This window comes from Vanellus vanellus (assembly GCF_965231255.1).
Source record: "Vanellus vanellus genome assembly, chromosome: 18".
NCBI classification, from domain to species: domain Eukaryota; kingdom Metazoa; phylum Chordata; class Aves; order Charadriiformes; family Charadriidae; genus Vanellus; species Vanellus vanellus.
Genome location: NC_138923.1, coordinates 11,474,093 through 11,495,059, shown reverse-complemented (window position 1 = coordinate 11,495,059; position 20,967 = coordinate 11,474,093). Strand labels below are relative to the sequence as shown.

Here is a 20,967-nt window from a genome sequence, read left to right as displayed (position 1 = left end):
CCAGAGCTTGTGAGGTAGTTTGCAGACTCACCCTCTAGACGACAGTCTGCTCAGCAATTTACTGAAGCAGGAGAATTTGCGCAGCCAGCTATCTTTGTCCATCTGCTTTCAATACACTGTACAAGCTGATAAGCAACAGCTTGCAGTAGTCTTCGGAGAGAGTCCGGGCTGGAGTGTTGCTTGGAGTCTAGAGACACTGTACTGGGCATATGCTGAAGTCAGCAACACGTTTCAGTGCCCTTCTCTCTGCCTGGAATTGCCAAGTTACAGTTACCAAAGGAGATAGCAAACTGGAAATGTGAAATACAGGAGTCGCAGGGAAGAAGAGTATGTGAAGATAGATGGAATTTAGTTTGAAGAGAACTAATTTGAAATAGATAGATGATTGGGAAACGTGTCTTGTAAAAGTCTCTCTAGCTTGCCATCTGCTGACTCAAAAAGCATGTTATTATTACAGAAAAGCAAAACAAAGAGACCTCGTAAAGAGTCTGATTGCTTCTGGAGATGGTGAAAGGCTATTAAGTGTGGAAAAGCTTATGACTAGCTCATAGAATAAATAGTGCCAAAGGAGTAATCTTTCCTTAGTTTTCCTCCCAGCTGCCCCTGCTTGGCTTTCAGGATCTTGTAAGAGTTGAGTCTGGTCCGATGGGAGAACATCCCCTTCCTTGTTCGCTTCTGGGAAGCAGTTTGGTAGAGTGTTAATATACCTTGGTAGGGTATATAGCCTTTGTGATAAGAAGTGAGGTCCTTAACGGAAAAGCTTGCTTTTCCCCCGTATTTTTAGTGTGACTGCATTTAACTCTCATGGGGTCTCTTCCTTGGCAATCTTTGGGTGTGGAGCAGACAGGCCCCTGCACAATGTTCTTGTCTGGCTGCTTTATGTTTTACCCAATTCTACATCCCAAATTCAGTGGTGTGAGACACAAACAAACAACTATTAGGCACTTGCTGCCAGAGCTATCAGTTCTGTAAACCAGCTTCACTTCTTAACTAGGAAAATAGCGAAGTAGGATTTGTTGTTGCCTTTCCCCCGGCATGTTCAAATCTCTATGGGATGCAATATTTTAATTATTTCCTGTCACACCCCTGAGGTTTAAGCAGCTACTCGGCTTTCAAGTCATCTTGCCTATCCCTCTGCTGTTGCCAAACATGCTTTTAATCTCTGACAATGTCAGGATCCTCTGACAGACAGTACACAACATATTGCTAGAGAAGGAGGATCGACATATAGGAGGAAAGAAAAACATTTGAGTGTGTGTGTCAGTCTGCAGAAATTTACTGACTGGGTTTCCAGTTGCTTCAAAACGCTGCTGAAAAGCTGATGCAACAATATGTACGGTAAAAGGAAAACAGGAGTTTTCTGCAAGGACTGGAGTGTCTGGCTATGGAATGAGCTTATGCTTTCCTCTCTTGCATTACCTGCTCTGTTTTTCTGCTCTGCTCTCGTCTTGCAGAGCATTTATTTGCAGTTCCTTCTGCTGCCAGTGCTGGTGTTTGTTTCCTAGTTTAGTACAAGAGGGCTGCTCTTGCAGGATCTTCTAAATGTTGTGTGCTGTGAAAAGCAGTGCAAGGGCAGAAAAGGCGGTGTGGATGACTTCAGCTGAACATTCTCACAAGTCTTACATCTTCAGTTTGTTATAATGTGCTTGTCTTTTTTTAAGTAACAACTTAGAGTTATTCCCACTTGAAGTCTTAGTTCTTGTTGTACAGCATCTGTCACATTCAGGATCGAGGGCTGCACTGGGGATTTCAACAGATAATTACTTTTTGATAATTAAATATAATGTGCTTGATTCCTAAGGCACATGCGACACAAAAATAGAGACTTCTTGAGCTGGTTTCACACAGAGCGTGTTTGAGATGTTGGATTTCCTGTCTTCATCATTTCAGAAACTTAGACTGCCAGGTGGCTGACACACCACACCAAGATAAGCCTTAACGGGCACGGGAAAGTCATTACGTACATGTGCGCACATTACAAAAAGTTGCTTTCCACAGTGACATCTGCTTGTTGTTCAGGAATAAATGGTTCAGTGACTGCCTCCCCATCTTGAAGGCTGCTTGCTTTAATCGGTGGTTTGACTTAATGTGCTGCATTGAACACTTATTGGAATTAATATGCCGTTTCTTCTGGTTTCAAATTGTTTCTCTTCATGCAGGTGAATTACAGAAAGTGACTCCCAGAGCATCTTGGCTGTATGAACTCTTGAGCTGTCAAGGGACTGAGAGGCTTATGAAGAGGTTCTGTCAGGCAAAACAGTGCTTAGCAAAGACACCAAGGAGGAGGGAAAAGGAGAAAGGGAGGGAGAGAGAGCTGAAACACTAACAAACCATGGTAGGTATTTGTCATCTTTCATGGGGTTGCATTAAAAATATTCTCTGCTGACAGTCTTGCATGGGGCTGATGAAACCAGAGTAAGGGGATTTTCTGCCCTTGCACTAAACTAGAGATGGTACTGCCTGCTTTGAGCCAAGCAAATGAGGTTTGATATATTGTCAGCCTCCTAAAACCAGAGAGTTGTCTTGTGAGACTGCATTACATGAATTATTAAATATGAATGAAGGGGATGCTCATAAGGTTTTCTAATAAAACTGGCATTAGCAAGCTGTAGCAAACAGCATAGGTGACCTTGAACTTGCAGATTGCATAACCAAATGCTGATATTCCCCCTCCACCTCTTCCTCACAAAAGCAGGTGTTGATTATTCATATTTATGTGAGTGTGTGTGAAAAGCTGAGTGGTTGTGGTTCTTTGTTAGTAGCGTAGATGAAATGTGTGTAGTCAAATACAGTTGGTGTATATCGTTTAAGCAAGGAGTCACTTCTAATTTGCCTGGTATTGGTTGAAAATTGGGAATGCCTGAAATGTTAAATTTGTAAAGCTGTGCAAGTATGAAGTATTATGATGGTGAGAGTCTGAAGATGTGTTCACAAAAAGGCAATAAACCTACCCAGTTCCTGAAAAATACCTGTGGAGAGCAGTTTAAGCATATTTGTATATTTTTTTAAGTCCTCTAAGGGTTATTATTGAGAGAACGGAAATGAGAATAAATGCAATAAATTTTAAATACAGTTCTTTTAACATTTGTGTAGCTGATTGCTGCTGGTAGGCTGTGCATTTATGTTTGGTTTGTGGTTGTTTGTTTTTTTTTTTTTAAAAAAGAGATTTTACCGGTTACATACTACAAAGGGAGGTAGAACACTTGACAAAGCAGAGTTGACAGTATATTGTATTTTAAAGTGTCCCACTTTGCTGCTATTTTTGGCCTAAATTGTAATGAAGAATTGATCTTGTCAGACCCTCTTCATTAGAAAACAAATGTCTTGTAGTTCATGAGTTACTAATTTGTTCCTCTTTGACTGTTTTTTCTTAATTGATATTTCATGAGATAAGAGATGGTGGGGGTGAATGAATAAATCCAGTTTGTCAGTTTTCACTGCTGAACTGCAGCTTCTTTCTGTATCCATGTTGTGGATAAGCCACAAGAGGGACCTCCTGGAAGCATTTTGCAACCTATGAGAGTATAGAGCATAATACCAGACCCTGGCTGATGAGTTTCTTTGATTACCTTAATTGTCCATCTGGGTAGGAGCGCAGAAGTTAAGAAAGGAATGATGTCACATCAACCTTCGACAGAAGGGACCTAGTGAATGCAATGAACCAGGAAATCATGACCGGTTCCTTAACAGGGATTTAACCCAGATGCCTTTGAGATCCTTCAAAGGCCCTTTTTGTCCCTAAGTGCGTATTGTGACAAAGCCGTGAAGTAGAGGTGAAAATGAAACCTACTTAAGGTATTTAATGTATAGGAGAAACAGGATTTTTGGTAGACGATTCCAAGTTCTGGGAGGCTTTCAGCAGTGATTGCTGTGTCTGTAGAGAGCAAGACTTAGAGCTGCTCTTGCAGAGGCCTGTGCTGTAATCGCAGCTGGTCTGGCTCACTGCTTAGATCAAATAAGTCTTATCTGGATAGTGTGTGACAAACCATAGCTTCCTAGCACAAGTTACCCAACCACTTAAGTTTACCTTCCTCAGCAATATCACAGTATCACAGTATGCTAGGGATTGGAAGGGACCTCAAAAGATCATCTAGTCCAATCCCCCTGTCGGAGCAGGAACACCTAGACGAGGTTGCACAGGAAGGTGTCCTAGACCTAAGTTCTCCCTTTTTCTGATCTGTGATTAGTGTACACAGTGTCCTAACTTCCACTTACGATGGACATACCAGACAAAAGATGAAATTGCTTCATTTTTAGATGTCTGTAGCAGCTGATCTGATATAATAGTCTAGACTTCTGTAGTCACATGTGGGTGGGTGGGTAAATGTACCTCTAAAGCACAATTAATCTCATCCTAAAGTAGACATAAACATAAACTCTGCTCCAGATGTGCCTGGTAGACATGAACTGTGCTCCAGGTGTGCCTGTTCCTCCTAGTAGCCAATAAAAATATTCTAGAATAAGAGTTGAATTTAGGCATCAAATATCAGGTGCCATAAACCCCACCCAAAGTCTTACATGTTTTATCAGCTTAACGCTGATTATGCACTGATATTTGGTTTCCTTTTTTTTTTTTAAATTTATTTAAATAAAGATGAGAAATTGCTGCTGCATGATTATAAGCAGTGGTCATCATAAAACACGTTCCTACATCTGTCAGGGAGGATTCCTATTCAGGCAATGTCCTTCTGTTGATAATCCAGTAACTTTGTTCTTTTTTTCCTCCGTTTCCCACTTCATAACAGAGATCTATCCGATCTTTTGCTAATGATGACCGCCATGTAATGGTGAAACATTCAACCATTTATCCATCTCCAGAGGAACTTGAAGCTGTCCAGAACATGGTATCAACAGTAGAATGTGCCCTTAAACATGTCTCTGACTGGATGGATGAAAAGAACAAGTCTACGAAATGTGAGGGTGATGTGGAAGCAAAGGAGGAAGCTGCAGAAAGCAATGCCAAGTGAGTGAGTTGAGCCTTATAATGTGTTACTGTGCTGCTCTGAATGGGTTCCTTTCCTTCTAAATAAGAGTCGTAGTGTTACTTGATTCTGTTGCATGTGAATGTTCATAGAAGGAAGGGGATATATTTGGACTTTTTTTGAGGTGGGAGCACGTAGGGTGAGTGCAGGGAATAGTAATAAGCCCAATGTGGGCAGCAGTGGCGCTCTGTTTCGTTACTTATTTTACTGTGATCTTGTGAAGTTGCATTTCACAGACAAACTTTTCAGCAATTACAAGTGAATTTATGTCCCCATAATGCACAAATGCAAATCCACAGCCAGGTAGCTTAGGGGCTCCTTCAGTTTAAGACACACAAAAATTATTTTTATAAACTTTTATTGTTTATCCAGCAAACCAACTTATCTAAGGATCCATTACCTTCTACTATTGTTGCGGTTTAACCACAGTAGGCAGCTCAGCACCACACAGGTGCTCGCTCACTTCCCCCTGGTGGGATGGGGGAGAGGATCAGAAGGGTGAAAGTGAGAAAACTTGTTGATTGAGATAAAGGCAGTTTAATAGGCAGAGCAAAATCCGTGCAAGCAAACCGAAAGAAGGAATTCATTCACTGCTCCCCATGGTTCAGCCATCCCCAGGAAAGCAGCGCTCTGCCATGCGTAACGGTGACTTGGGAAGGCAAATGCCATAACTCCAAATAATAACATCCACCCATTCCTTCCCCTTCCCCCAGCTTTTATTGCGAGCATGACACGGCATGGCGTGGAATCTCCCTTTGGTCAGTGGGGGTCAGCTGTCCTGACTGTGTCCTCTCCCAGCTCCTTGTGCCCCCCCAGCCCTCGCTGGCAGGGCAGTGTGAGGAGCAGAACAGGCCTTCACCCTGTGTAAGCGCTGCTCAGCAATAACTAAAACATCCCTGTGTTATCAACGCTTTTCAGGACAAATCCAAAATACAGCCCCATACAAGTGACCATGAAGAAATTTAACTCTGTCCCAGCCAAACCCAGTGTAATTACGTAGTTCACTGGCGTACAAGTATCTAAAGGGTGGGTTGAAGGAGGATGGAGCCAGGCTCTTTTCAATGGTTCCCAGTGACAGGACGAGGGGCAATGGGCACAAGTTAGAACACAGGAAGTTCCGTTCAAATACACGGAAACACTTCTTTACGGTGAGGGTGACAGAGCACTGGCACAGGCTGCCCAGGGAGGTTGTGGAGTCCCCTTCTCTGGAGATTTTCAAGACCCGCCTGGATGCAGTCCTGAGTGATGTGCTCCGGGCAATCCTGCTTTGGCAGGGGAGTTGGACTAGATTATCTCTAGAGGTCCCTTCCAACTCTGAAAACTCCGTGATTCCGTGAAATAAGATACAAAGCCCTGCCGTACCTTGCTGTCTGGGTGCACTTCAATTTAGAAACAAGAAATGTGTTATATTAACTGAGGAAATTTGCCTGGCTGGGAGGAGCAGAAAGCATTCATGACATGATCTGGTTTCCCAACAGTATTGTGGATTCTACAGAAGAGTCCTCAAGTCTTAGTATACTGCGTTTTTCCACAGGTTTCCTTCTTAACATTTAAGCTTGTCTTTGATTATCTGTAGGATAATGTTGTGGGCTTGGGAGCTATTGAAAGAAACTGCTCTGCCTGGAGTTTAAATGCAGCACCACCTACTCCGAATATGCTGATCCACACAGGAAAAGCTGAGCAGTGTGAAGGCCGTTGTACGATAGCCTTGGAAAAGTAAATACACAAATGGTCCCTCATTTTGATGCCTGTGGCTTTCTGTGTTCCCTAATAAATATTTAACAGACACAAGTCTGATCACTGGCATTTTTGTGTAAGGCTGAGCTGTGATGTTACTCTTTTTGGTGTGAAATTTATTCCAATAGAAATAGCAAAACACTTCAAATAATAAATATCTTTACATAAATTAACGTATAAATTGGTTTAAGACAGTGTGATTGTATTCATAGCAGAGAATAATTGTAGAGGATTGATAGGCTGCTTCTCCACAGATGGGCAATTAAGTTTTGTCATCTTCTTGGGGAAGGTATTTAACCTCAGTGTTTTGCTGAAGAACAGCCTTTCTCGATACAGTGTGCTGTATGTTTTGTTGGTGACTTCCTATCGGTACTGGTGACATTCTTCAGTGCCTTCCCATTCTTCAGTGGGTGAAATGGGTGCAGAATGGATTCTTCGGGGGGGTGGGGGTGTGGGTGGTGGTGTGGAATTTAAAACCAAGCCTGCAGTAAATACTTTTGAGACAATTGGCCAGGCTTGCTTTTACACGTGTGCATGCGGGATTTCTCATGCTTGTGCTCTGTTACAGATTTAGAGTACAGTTTTTGTAAACATCGGTGTATTATTTATACATATAAAATAGTTTGTATATTTATGACTTTGGGACTTTTACTAATCACTTTACAAGCTAAAAGGGGCTTACATTGTAGAAAAACATGTAACTTAAAATATCTTTGTTAGTTACAAATCAAATCTAAAGGAGTTCTGCATTTTCTCACAAATTTGCATCCAGATACTGTTAAAGTAGCATAGTTCCAGGGTGGAAGTTGAGGTGTTGTTTAGTTTTGTAACAGTTCGTTAGTTTGCTTCTGGCTCTTCCCGGGCTGGTAACTGGTTTGGAATTGCCACTTTTTCTGTGTCATTTCTTCTTTTCTTCTATCTATGGTTTAGGCACCTGTTCCTGCCTTTCCATTTAAAATACATAGATAAAGACAGTACAATTATTAGATGGAGGATACTTCTGAGTGAAGCGTAGGATCAATGTGCTGACCTTTGATCACAGTGTGACTGGGTTTTGGGTTTGGGTATTTTTTTTTGGTTGGTTGGTTTGGGTTTTTTTGTTGGTTTATATCCAGTCCGCCCCTCTGGATGGTAACCATGCCATGAACGGGGGTGCTGCCTCTCTGGCTGAGGTGATTACGTGCTTTCTGCTTTTACAACAGTGATGTGCCACTAGTGAGATGTACTATGTGGCAATAGCTGGTGATGGCAGCTGGACTGTCGAAGATGCGTTTCTTCATTTTTCCTTCATGTTTTTAAGCAATTCTAGTCTACTAAGCTGGTTTTTGTTGCAGTCTTTCTCTCAGTACTCAAAACTAAAGTTTTCTCACATTGTTTTGAAAGTTATGTTTACTGTGGCTCTTAAATGTTCCCCTAAACTTTAGCTGGATTCCTGTAGGTTCCAGCCGTAAGACTTGTTGAAGGAATTGTGCCTGGAAGACTCTTTAAAATTAGAGGCTTTTCTGAAATACCAGTTTGTAGTATGGGCTAAAACTTCAGAAGTCGGTTGTATAGTTTTAAAGATAAAGGTTTGAATGTGTGGATCAACTAAAAGAAACATTAAACATGATCACACCCCTTTTCAAAGTTGGAGTGTCCCTAAAAGACAACTGGGATCGCTTCTGAAAACAGGTTTTTCTGTCAGAGACCTCCTCTAGATTAATTATTCTGCTCTTTTGGTAGATCTGCAGATAGTGAATTTGGGCTTTTTTGAGCTTTGTGACTTGAGGTAGGCAACTTCTGCTTTCGTGTCATTTGCAAATCAGTGTTTCAATTAATTTTTTTTTTTTTGTAGGAGCTACTTGCGTAAAAGGAACTTGTGCTTTTCATTTTCTGATCAGTGATGCGCCACTGTAGCACAGTCATCAGTCCCATCCATTTATCTCCCCACTGTGGTAGGATAATACAAGTATTTTGAATGTGTGAAAATACCATTTTAATTACTACAAATTGTTTCGTTTCCAGGGACCAAGGTGGTCGGACATTGTGTGGTGTTATGAGAATTGGCTTGGTTGCAAAGGGCTTGCTGATAAAAGATGATATGGATCTGGAGCTGGTTCTCATGTGCAAAGAAAAACCCACAAAGACCTTGTTATGTATAGTTAAAGACAATCTCCCAGCTCAAATTCAGGTGAGTTAATCTAGGGTAGTCCTCTAACAATGGCTGACAGCACTGCAAGCTGCCTTTGGGTAAAGCCTGGAATTTTGTTACAGGAAAAAAGACAAGTTATACAGAGTACAGAAATATACTTTGAATCTAGGATGACATTTAGGGTGTGTGACATGTTTAACATGGTGATGGGAAGTAGCTATTTACAAAATTTAACATCGTACTCCTGTTGTTGCCTAATCCCTATTGTCGTGGTTTAGGCCAAATCCAATACTGGGGACCCGAGGGACCCCAGACGGGACCAACAGATGCTCCCCCCTACTCCTCTTCAAAGAGGGAGGCAGAGGAGGAAAAAGAGACTTATGAGTTTAGAAGGAACTAAACTGCTTTAATGAAATATTAATAATAAAATAAAAAGAAATAATGAAAAATATACAAAACCGTATCAAGCTCCCGAGATGACAATCACGTCACTGTCTGGCACTGGGGCGGTCCCAGGCTGGACTCAGTGACGGACGGGAACTGGATTCCGGATCTGGATTCCGGATCGGGATCACAGGCAGACGAACAGAGTCTTCCTCAGACGTCGGCCATTGAAGGAAGAGCGCTGACCCTTTGATCCCTCAGCTTTTATACTGAGCATGAGGCAGATGGGATGGAACATCCTGTTGGTCAGTTTTGGGTCACCTGTCCTGTCTGCTGCTCCCCGCAGGTGGGACCCCACTATGTTTTTCTGCTTCTGACCCTCCGACGGGGCAAATCGCAAAGTCGGTTGGCCATGGGGGTTATAGCAATAAGTGTAAGCAGAGCCTCTCTGCATCCCACGCCCGGGCATCAGCTGTAAACATTGTTCTTATTGCTCTGAGAGAGTGAACACTGTCTGCACAATATGCAGTTAATTTCAGTAGTTAGGGAGGCCCCACTAAGAAGCGAAGTTACTGAACAAAATTGGTTCTGTTTTACCTCAAACCAGGACACCCTGTTATGTCAGTTTTCCTATGATGGCAGCTGACCTTTCTGTTTGGTACTAACCCAGCTGATTTTTGCTGTCTGGTCCAACCCCTAACGTGAGCTAAAATGCAGTCCCAGAAACCTTCCCTGCTTGAGCATGTGAGTTGATCTGTATTATTGACCACTGTCCCCTGCCTGAACCTTAAGTTCTACACTGCAGCTGCTTTGCTTCGCTTGAGCTGTTCCAAGATAAACGTCTCTACTTCTGAAGTGAAAACAAGTCACTTTAGGTGGTCACTCATGTTAGCTCATGTTAATCATGAGCGCCTAATTCTTTTTATTTATGGCTATTTAATTCTGATGTTGGCATCCACTCACAGCTAGCATTGGTCTCTTTAAAGCAGGGTTTTGACAGAGTTCTGAGTCTGAAAAATCAGTCCAGCTTCTAGACTGACATACACTGTTACTGACAGACCGTGCCCTAAAGTATTCCACTGCAAGTGCCTCTCTCTAAACTGTGTCCAAACTTGATCTGCTTTTCTCCTGATCTGCTTTTCTGCCTTGTGTTTATTTCCACATATACAGTTATGTGTTTTACCATTCTTGGCAGCTGTTTGTTCTCACTGTTCACTTGTTCACGTAAAGGGCTTGTTTTAATGAGATAATGTGCCTGCAGATGTAGCACAGGCCACAGCTGAAAATGCTAAGGATCATTGAGGAGTAAAGGGGAACTTTTACTTGTTTGAAAATGATAGGGATGTATTGAGTAGTAAAGAGTAAATTTTAGTTGTTTGTAGCGAGGCGTGAGATGAGTTGAAAGTGATAATAAGAAAAGTTAGCATATGCTTCAAAAAAGAGAGAATGGCAGAACAGATGTAATTAAAAGATGTGAAGACTGCAGTAAGTTCAAGGGACAAGTAGGTAAGATCCTATGGGGAAGCACTGTGAGGGAGAGGATTACAGAAAACATGATGTAAGAGGCGTCTGACTCACGAATCAAGCTACAGCTATCATGGGCATAAAAGACAGTGAGAGGGTCTGCAGACGCATTGCATACCGGAGGCAGAAGGAAGGTGTAGGCCCGTTAGTGGACAAAAAGAGCAAATGAGGTACAGAGACGTTAACAGCTTCTGCTTTGCTTCTTTGATGGCTCGTAGGGAGCAAATGCTTAAACACTTTCATCCCAACAATAAAGGAGCTGGAGGAGCGCAGATTGCAACAGGGAAGGAAGTTAGAATATATGTTAGATATGTTCTAACAGCATAGTCTTGCTGAAACAAACTCACAAACACGAGGAATAGCTCTAGGACTCAGAACCATCTGTGGTTATCTCAGCGCTTTTGGAGGCTGAGAGAGGACTACTGAAAGACCTGCGGATAGAGATCACTTGAGACAACTCTGATACAATGCACATTAATGGAACAAGGCAGTTGTTGTGTTATCTACAAAAGAAATCTGAGCAAGAAATTAAAAGTTTATTGAAAGCAATTTAAAAAACACTTGATTTATTGGTGTGCTGTCAAGAGACGAAGGTCAAGTTTTCCAGGCACTGTCAGGGATCTCTCCCGGGGTTGGTATTAATGAATGAAGTGGGTGACAGTGGTGTCTTGCATTTGGTTTCAAGTACTGTGTGGAAGGGAAGTGAGAGAGATGGACGGACAAGATGCAGAAAATCAGAAGAGTGAGAATGAGCACTGAGAAACCACATAATTAAAATTATTTGGTTTGGAAAAAGTCAAGACCAAATGCAGGTGTAAGCTTTAAGACATCGATGGTTATTTATAAAGGCACAGTGATTCAGTATCTCATAAGGCTACCAAAGGTAGGATGAGAAGTAATTGGAACCGTACCAAGGGGGACTTTTGTTGCAAAATAGGTCATCTAAATTATATGCATGGCTAAGAATCAGAATAGACTATTTGGAGAGGTGGTGAAATCTCTGTTGCAAGGGCATCTGAAGAATATCTTAGGGTTGGTAAGAGATGGCTGAGGTGTATTTGGTCATACTTCACGGCAGGTACATGGACTAGGCGAGCTGGTGCGGCTCCACATGAGAATCTGTCATCCATCTGGCACAGACAGTTCAGGCTGTGTTCGTCATACTGCACACAAGAGCTTTTACATTTAGAGGCACTATTACCAGAGAAGTGTGTGCTCGTTAAGAAAAAAAGCTGCTGGTGGTATCTTGCACACTAGTAGCTATGAAAGTCAGCTTCTGCCTTTATTTTTTTTTAATGTTTTTTAAAAAAGTGTTAATATAGTGGAACTACTTAATATTCTCATTAAACTTGCTGCAGACCTTTTTTTCTTACATGTGTTACTGGGCTTTTCCTGTTTGTTTTGAATATGGGAGGCCTTATTTGTTACTGCAATGTCTCGTAGGCTTCTCCATTAGTTAAAAGGCATATGCACATACAGAGATTCTGCAGTTTTTCAGTTGATTGGGAGATTCTTGAAATCTATCTTGGTGACTTTCAGAAACTGACAGAAGAGAACTATCTCGTGGAAGAGCATGTAAACGAGGCAGCTATTATTATTCGTAACACAAAGGAACCCAAGCTAACTTTGAAGGTGATACTTACATCCCCTCTCATTCGAGATGAAGCAGAGAAGGAAGGAGGTACACAGAGCGTTTTAACTTGGTTTTAAGACTGTTCTATCTAAATGCCCTGACTGTGCAGCACAGGGTTAACTGAAAAGTAGGTTTTTAACTGTGTGTTGTGTACTAAATAGATTGGCTATTGCCACAACAGGTTATGTTATTTGTGACTTAAAAAGACAACCATCACTTAATTTTCTTGTAAATATGCAGTTTTCATTTGCAAGCAATACTGCTACAGTGTTAACTTTGACATACAATTAGATTTTAGTTTGTTCTTTCAGACTTGCTAGTTAATTCTTGAGTGCCCCAGTGCTGCACAGTCTTGTTTTCAAATTAAGTCAGTCAAGTGGGATTGGTTCGTAGTATCTTGAAAAACTCAAAATTGTTTCTTGTTTTTACATTAAAAAAACCTCTCCTGCAAAGCTCGCAAGTATGTTGTCCTGGCCCTCAATTGTTATTGTTTGACGATACATATGTGTATTTAAGAATTTCCGAACTGGGATACAATTGAAGTTACAGTGCTACACCGCAGCCCTTTTGCTTCTGAATGGAACGTTGTACCTCATGTCCTTAGAGCAAAATAGATATAGAAAACTGTAACTTAGGTTATTTCTGTGCCTTCTCCCTAACTGTGTGACATCCAATACAGCTGTATGCCCCTCGTTAAAGGAATGTTGACTGTAGCATCAATGAGGTCGGAAACAAATCAAGAGAAATAGAGAAGAGCAAATGTAGCCTACTTTGTTTTGTTTTATTTTTAAAATCTTGTCAGTAATTTCTGCTTCTGCTTCCCAAACCTATCCCTAGAAACTTTGCCACTGGATGATGTCAGACCTTTGACCAACTGGCCACTCTCTGTCATGACAACTGAGGCAGCCGGGCCCATGTGGGCTAGGGAACTCCCTGTCGCTCTCTTCCCATTTCTAGACTTGCCACCAGTCCTTTGCTTCCTCCCTTCTCCCACATGAAATACCGACACAATGAGAAACGTTGGTCAGTTTCTCTTCATTTTTGTTTGAGGCAATGGCAGGAAGGATCCCTTTTCAAATGGAATTTAACACTTTGGCAGCAGTTGGATGCAGAAGAACCTTACAAAACAGATGAATGGCAGAGATTCCTGAATTGCAATGTCTGTTTATTCTCAAATTAGTAACCGTGCTCTTTTGCAATACTATTAAAAATAAATTGCATATTACTTCTGTTGCTCTTGAACATTCCAAAGATGCTGAGATCAGCCCTGTAGTTGTTGCAGCTGATCCATGTTCATGAGAGCGAGCACAAAGTGCAGAACAAATTTTAATGGTAAATGATTTGTAAGATTCTCACAAGGGGATACAGTTTTGCACAAAGATTCCATGCAAGTATTTTCTTGCAAAAAGTGATGCCGTTGTGTCAGTAAACTCTAGGGACTTGTAAATTCATCTCAAACTGAATGAGGATTTAGATTTTTATGCTTTCATATGTTTAAAACATAGCTGTTCTGTTTTGTTTTCAGTATCTTAAAATATTTCTCAAAATTTTGTACTAATTTTTTAAGACTTAAAATGGTTTTACTACCTCTCTTGAGAGCGGTGTTACGCTATCATTTCTGTACAGCCAATGAGGATAGTTAAATAAGGTAATGGATCTTGCTTTAAAGCCCAGGTTCTTTGACATCGATTCATTACAAGAGAACAGAGACATTTATCACATTCCTTTTCAAAGGTATGTGAAATATTATGCAGATATCGCTACGTAAATTGAAAGGGAAGGAATACTTTTTTCCACAGTATCTCCAACCATATTTAGGTCACTTTCACTTAGATTCAGACCAAAAAAATTTCATGTCTAGTATCAAGGGAAAATACTCAGAGGAACTGTCTGGTGAGAATACCTTGCTCTCCAAAGACAGTACTGCCTTTTTTTTTTCAATACCCCTGAATAATGCCAACCAAAAGTAAATATACTTCCTGTGCAGTTTTAAAAACCGTTTTGAGTTTATTCCATACATTCTTTTGAATGAAGGAGCTCAAAACACTTCTCAACTTGCCTTTCATCTGGCTGTAAGATGGGCGGTTGGATGCCAGGCGCCGCCGCGGGTTGTGCTGGAGCCGCTCCCGGCGCGGTGGCGGTGCGAAACTGACCAAGGTTTCGGGTGGGTGTGATCGGCACTAATCTGTCCCCTAACCCGGCCCGCGAGGTGGGGCGCACCGGGCCTCGTGACCAGCGCTCCCATTTGTTCTGTAGGAATGCTGTGTGTGCCTTCATGCCCTGATGTCAGAATGTATTGAAAACCATTCCTGGATTTCTCTTCAGTCCCCACCACTTTGGAAAAGTGTTCATGTTTAAGATGTGGTGTTTGTCCTATTTGTTTTTGCTGCTTGTTAGCAAAAATAAATAGTGGACTGGTGTGTGTGTGTGCATTTCAGTGTTTCTCACAAATGGCTATCCATAAAGCTCTGCTTTCTCATGTGACTTGAGAAGTCAAGCACCTAAAATTACTGCATTTTGCATCAGTTTAAATTTTAAACTTCTTAAGGAACCAAATTTTTTAGTCATGGCATCAAACATAAATTGGGCTTCCCAGACCAGAACCTTGTAGCTTGCAAATCAGTTGTTGTTACTGAGCGTATAGTAACAACAAGTTTGTGTAAAAATAAGTTCATTTACCAAAGTGGGGCTGAAATCAACCTTGCTCCTTGAAGTAATGCATAAATGGTCTGCCTCTGCTCTGCCTTTGCCGGGCAGACGCAGCCAGTGATGCTCCAAAGGTGCCAAGTGCCGTTGAAGTGGCAACAAGCCGCAGATTTACCTTGCTTCTACGGAGAAGAAAATGCTCCTCATACAGCTGGCTGCAAATGAATGAAGTTGGCAGCTCCTGTGTGGAGAGAACACACTTAGCAAGTGGGGAGAGAATTACTGAAGGATTGATTTCTGTGTTGCATAGTGTGAGCTAATGTCAGGGCTTTATTATTAACTGTTTATTAAACTCCCTGTATCATTGCCCTTCTTAAAACCACAAGAAAAGAAGTAAAGCTTTGCAATCACATTTGAAAATTTTGATTGGGTCTCACTTTCCTGACTGGCAGAGCATGAAGAAACATGCCATTCTCCTGAGGGTGTCGAAAGGGAGCCTGCTGCAAGCCGCTTGCCCTCTTCACTGCCTGTTCTCTTCATCTTTCTGTTTAATAGAATCTTGCACCCAAAAGTTGGCTGACTGCAACATCTGCAATAGGTGCTCAGGACACTAGTACTGAATTGGGAATTGGCAAAATTCTCAGAGATGTTTGTAATTTAGACCTTTGGAAATAGCCTTAATCCTGTAGGAAAACGTAAGAGTCTAATTTGTTGAAAACAGATTACGTGTTATAAGAATATAAGAGCCTTTTAATTCACGTGAATGACAGATTACAAGCATTCTGTTTGTTGTGTAGTTTAAAGCAAAAATTCATTTACTTTGTCAATGGCTGCAACACGCTTCAGCAAAGCCTTATACCATACTAAGTAAAAATGCCTAGGCATTTAAAGATCCGGTTCATTGCAAGAAATTAATGATTTTGCAATCAGTCACCTTTGCCATTTCTAACGTTTTAAAATAAGATTCTGATCATCCATTGACAGTAGTTGTTTTACACAACACATGAGCTTTAAGCAGATGTTTATATTGTCCACAATAAAGTTTTCTTACAGAGCTACACTCATATACATTTAGTAATTGTGTGCCACAAAACATTACTCCTGAAAATAATGAAACTGCAAAGGAAATTTAGAAGCAAATCTTGTGTTTCAAAGTGACCTTTTGTGCTCATAGAAATCCAGTGCCATGAGACTTTGCAGCTTTTATTTGGAAAACGGACAAGAGGAGTTATTAATCCCAATATTATAATACTGTTGATGAGGACGATAAGAAACAATGCAAATATCTGCTGCGAAGTTCATTGGGGTTAGAAAATAAGCTTATAGCACTTAAGTCTTCTGCTGACAGCAGAGCCAGCAGGTGCGAACTGCAACTATGAACTGTCAGACAAGATACCTGGTTCTGTTCAGTTTTACACTGGGTTTTTTGTGGGTTTTTTTTTTTTTTTTTTTTTGGCTTTGGGCTCTTTTATCCACCGTACCATAATGTGCTTTTACCAGAGTAACCTTCCCACTGAATGGAATAGGAAGTGAAGCAACTTTAACATTAAAGATGCAATTGCACGTGCAACCAATACTATCCAAAGTAACCTATAAAAACATACTTTGAGATGTTACTAATAAATTGTACTACAAACCAATGATACTTTTTTCTCTGAACTTGCCCTCGTATTTTATAAGTCTTGCTGGATTTTGCTTATCTAGCATAGTCTTCAATTTGGAATGGATATTGTATCTCATTCGGACCTGCACAGGTCTCAAGACCTGCAGAATTGACCTCTATGGATAATGAAAAGACTGTATATCCAAATCATTTATTTTGAAATTAAGAGTAATTGTGTATTCATAGGAGAATAACATACTCAAAGGTTTTAACTGAGCCGTGGATTCACTTAGTTCTTCCAATATGCTCTTCTCATGTCAGCTAAAAACTAAAGTCTTTTTAACTTGATTTCACAGATATGCAAAGTCTGTCATTTGTGCAGTTTCCAGAGAATCTGGATGCTAATAACTCCTTTGGGAAAACAGAAAAAAAGTAATTATTTAGGGAAGAAAGCACTCATGCCTCGTGTTCTTCAATATAGAATTGGATGTGACTGCTAAAAGCAGTTTGTTTGCATGCTGGATAAAAAAAGAGAAGGGGGGGGAAGAAAAAAAAAGGTGTAAACCTGCACAGAAGATACGTGTCTTGTCTCTCAAATCCTTCTTTGAATTTCCTCTGTTGACTTCAGTTGCTCTTGGGAAGAGCAGATGTTTACATGAGGGGACTACCTCTCTAATACGTTAATAATCTGGAAGTTACCAAACTTACTCCCTTCTTTCATATGTTCTGGTTATATGAAAGACTAATCAAACTGTAAAATTTCTCGCTATCATTTCTTGTATATTTCTTTCATTGAATTACATTGGCTAGTACTGTTCATGCAATAATATTTCAAATATATTCAGTGTTTTTCTTTACAGTTATTTTTATATCCCCACAAGAATCAAAAGAAACTTGTCTCTGAAATTCTGCACCACTTTTGTGGAATAAAAGTCACAAAGAAGGGTTAGAAGAGGGGGGGAAAAAAGCCCAATACAACCCAACCAAAAAAAAAAAAAAAAAAAAAAAAGGAAAAGTGCTATATAGCTATTTTCTGCCCCGAAATGTGTTCTACATTTTTAATAAGATCCCAGATCGTCTGTAGCAGTGGCCATCTTTACTATTATTTTACAAGGAGTGAATGCCTTTGCTTCTGTTGCACATGTGCACATTTACTACCTTTAATGGCTTGTTTAAATTAAATAACATGGTGCACTTAAATTCTGGGAGTCTTATTATCTCATTGAGATGCTGCCGCTCTTTTCGAATTGTGACAGAAAACCCTTGGTCAAATTGTATCTGTCTCTTTTTATCCCATTTTTACCAGTAGATAATGTTGCGATGAAAGATCCTCCGGACTTATTGGACAGGCAGAAATGCCTGGAGGCCTTGGCGTCTCTGCGGCACGCCAAATGGTTTCAGGTTGGCTATTTGTTCTTACCTTGTTGTTATTGTAGCCTTACGAGGTTTAATTTGAGACAGTTTTAATTTTAATGCCTCTTTAATTTCTGGCTAGCCCCTAATAGAGCGAAGGTCTAGAATTCCGGATTCAGTGCTGTACTGTACAAGGGCAAACGCGACAGGCAGACAGCCGACTGGTCTAGAGTTGTCATGAGGCTACAAAAGCAATCTTGGCATTTTGCTTCCTTTTTTACATGTCTCTCTAAATTGAAGTATTTTACTTCTATATAACTGTTTTTATTTTGCATGAAGCTGATTAAGTATTAAGTAATAATAATTATTATTTAAAAAATCTATCCCAGGACTCTGTGCATTTAAAAAGAAAATCAAAATTGAAGGCCGGGTTTTTTCAGGTGTATTGGAATCATTTTGTTTGTTTTAGGCCAGGGCAAATGGACTAAAATCATGTGTAATTGTCCTTCGTATTCTGCGGGATTTGTGCAACAGAGTCCCCACATGGGCACCACTGAAAGGATGGGTAAGTACTGAAAGAGTTGAAGGCCCCAGGGTCAGGTCTCAGGTCTCCTGAGAATTGTAGCAGTGTCTGGACTGGAGAAAACAGTGCATTGTGTCAAACTCCTCCTTAACCCCCCCCCCCTTCTACTCCCCTCTAACTCTTACCTGTGTAGAAGAGTGCTTGTGGGAAGGAAAAAGAATGCGAGTATTTGTTCAGTCTGTAAGATGTACAGATACCATGGAAAGAGGCGTAACGTTGTGGGCTTGCTTTGCACATCCTCATGGGCTTGCAATGGAATCCCACTTGCTTCCTCCAAGTTTAGCTTTTCAAAAATACCCTGCTGCTGTGAGAGTGCTGCTCCTACCGCAGGATCCCGTTTCACCATAGCCAGTCTGGAGAGAGCCAAATGTTCTGCATATCCGGAGAGGGACACTTTGTAGGTCAGGGGAGGCCGTGTGCTCTCTCACATAGAACTGATCACCCTTTGAGAGGAGGAAGATACTCGCGTGACTTGGCTTTGGAAGCCTCCTCCTTTTAGACTTCCTGGGCAGTTAATGGAGAGCCGTTGCTTTCCTCAAAAGGTGACTTACCGCAGGGAACAAATCTGTGTGCCACAAACTGTCCTCTGGGATGGCCGTCTCTGTCAGTTAGACCTGTAGTGCGTTAAAAATTAAATAAGCTGATGTGAATATTCTTGCTATTCTTGCCCTCTACCCCTCCATGTTCAACTGCAGTTACAGTTACCCTTGTGTCCATACTAATTGTAATTTAATGTCTTCTAGCCACTCGAGCTCATATGTGAAAAATCTATAGGTACTTGTAATAGACCTTTGGGTGCTGGGGAAGCATTGCGACGAGTGATGGAGTGTTTGGCATCTGGAATTCTGCTTCCCGGTAAGGGGTTAAATTAATTTCAGCATCACATAAGGTTGATCAGGCAGCCTTAATGCTTTGCTGTTGCTGTATGATTAGATGAAAATTGCCTGTCTTGAACTCCTAATCTGCAGCAGAGCTAAATGAATGGTTTCTTGTTTAAAATTAAAAGAAAAAAAAAAAAGTTGCATGGTTGTAACTGTTTGAATGAGCACTTCTAATGCAATAGAAGTTGATGGGGAATGTTAGGTTTGTTTAGAAATTAACCCCTATCTCATTAAGGGGTTGCAAACAAATAAATAGATTTAATGACCGTCTGCTTTCTGTAGATTCATTGAAATCTGCTGATGTATCCAAATCATTTGTTTTTTTTAAACCTACTGCTTTTAGTTCATGCTGTTGTACGTGTGCAGTGTTAACCCTGGTAAGTTCTGTGGCCACCACTGCAAGGGAGTAAAATCTTGGGGTTAGCTTGTTTTGTATGATGAAAAAGGTGTGCTTCCTGCTCTGCTGAAGACCGAGCCTAGCTGTTGCAATATCCATCAGTCCTCATTTTCATATTGCTTCACGTTTGCTCTCAATAATCCGCTTTGTCTCATTTCCTCCTAGGGGGCCCTGGTCTGCACGACCCCTGTGAACGGGAGCCAACAGATGCTTTGTCTTACATGACAGTTCAGCAAAAAGAAGCCATTACGCACAGTGCTCAGGTAGAAAACTCATACTTCTGAGGAGCTAGATACCGTAACAGCGAAGATTTCAGCTCATTAATACAATTTATTCTCCGCCAGGATAGCTTATTTTAATGGCAATCCTGACAGTTCTTCTGGTGTGATTTAATGATAATTCATGAGTGCAAGAGTCAAACGTGTATGAAATCTGACCATTACAAAAGGCAGTCCAGTGTCTGTGCACCACCTGCATCCTACTTCAAGTACTTATGGCACAGAGCCCTTGAGTAGGGTCCCTGTCAAAGTGCCCTGCACTTTGTGTTACAGAAATTAATATGTTTTAAAATTTTAGACATTAGCATTTTCTATAGCTATCATAGAAAGTAGCGTAGAAGCTGTCTTTTAATAGAAGTGGTTTTGTGTCTACAAACTTATTTAGAAACTTAGACAGCCATGGTAAAGTACTGCTGTGATGTAACTTACGTTTCTACTGTCCCCTTATAGCATGCCCTCAGATTATCAGCCTTTGGTCAGATCTATAAGGTTTTGGAAATGGATCCCCTCCCATCAAATAAGTCATTTCAGAAGTATTCCTGGTCAGTAACTGAGAAAGAAGGTAGGTATTGTTTGCTTCAAAAATCACTAATTGGGCAGTAAACCAGGGGTTAATTTAGACGGGTGAAATTCCTGAGTTATGCTGTGAATGCAAGGTGAAGGCTTTTTTTGGTGTTAAATGTGTGGTTTTTTTGTTTTTGTTTTTAAATATTTAATTGTTAGGAGAAAATCTGAAGTTCTGCTCTCTAGAAGTACCAGCAGAGAAGCAGCAGTACAGCTAGAATATAGCTGATGATTTTCATTAAGCACAAAGTCGTCTGGGTTCTGAAGAGTA

General features: G+C 40.8%; 1 protein-coding gene across 1 annotated transcript in view; it reads left to right on the top strand.

The window, feature by feature from the left end:
* Positions 1-2,302: 2,302 nt before the first annotated feature.
* Positions 2,303-20,967, top strand: part of STRBP (spermatid perinuclear RNA binding protein) — a 32,921-nt gene continuing 14,256 nt past the window's right edge. Inside the window, exons 1-9 of the mRNA XM_082492477.1 lie at positions 2,303-2,335; positions 4,746-4,963; positions 8,724-8,889; positions 12,298-12,439; positions 17,947-18,041; positions 18,463-18,558; positions 19,320-19,431; positions 20,020-20,117; positions 20,583-20,694. Coding sequence (XP_082348603.1) covers positions 2,333-2,335; positions 4,746-4,963; positions 8,724-8,889; positions 12,298-12,439; positions 17,947-18,041; positions 18,463-18,558; positions 19,320-19,431; positions 20,020-20,117; positions 20,583-20,694 — 1,042 coding nt within the window. The 5' untranslated portion in view covers positions 2,303-2,332. The remainder of the gene's footprint in view (positions 2,336-4,745; positions 4,964-8,723; positions 8,890-12,297; positions 12,440-17,946; positions 18,042-18,462; positions 18,559-19,319; positions 19,432-20,019; positions 20,118-20,582; positions 20,695-20,967) is intronic.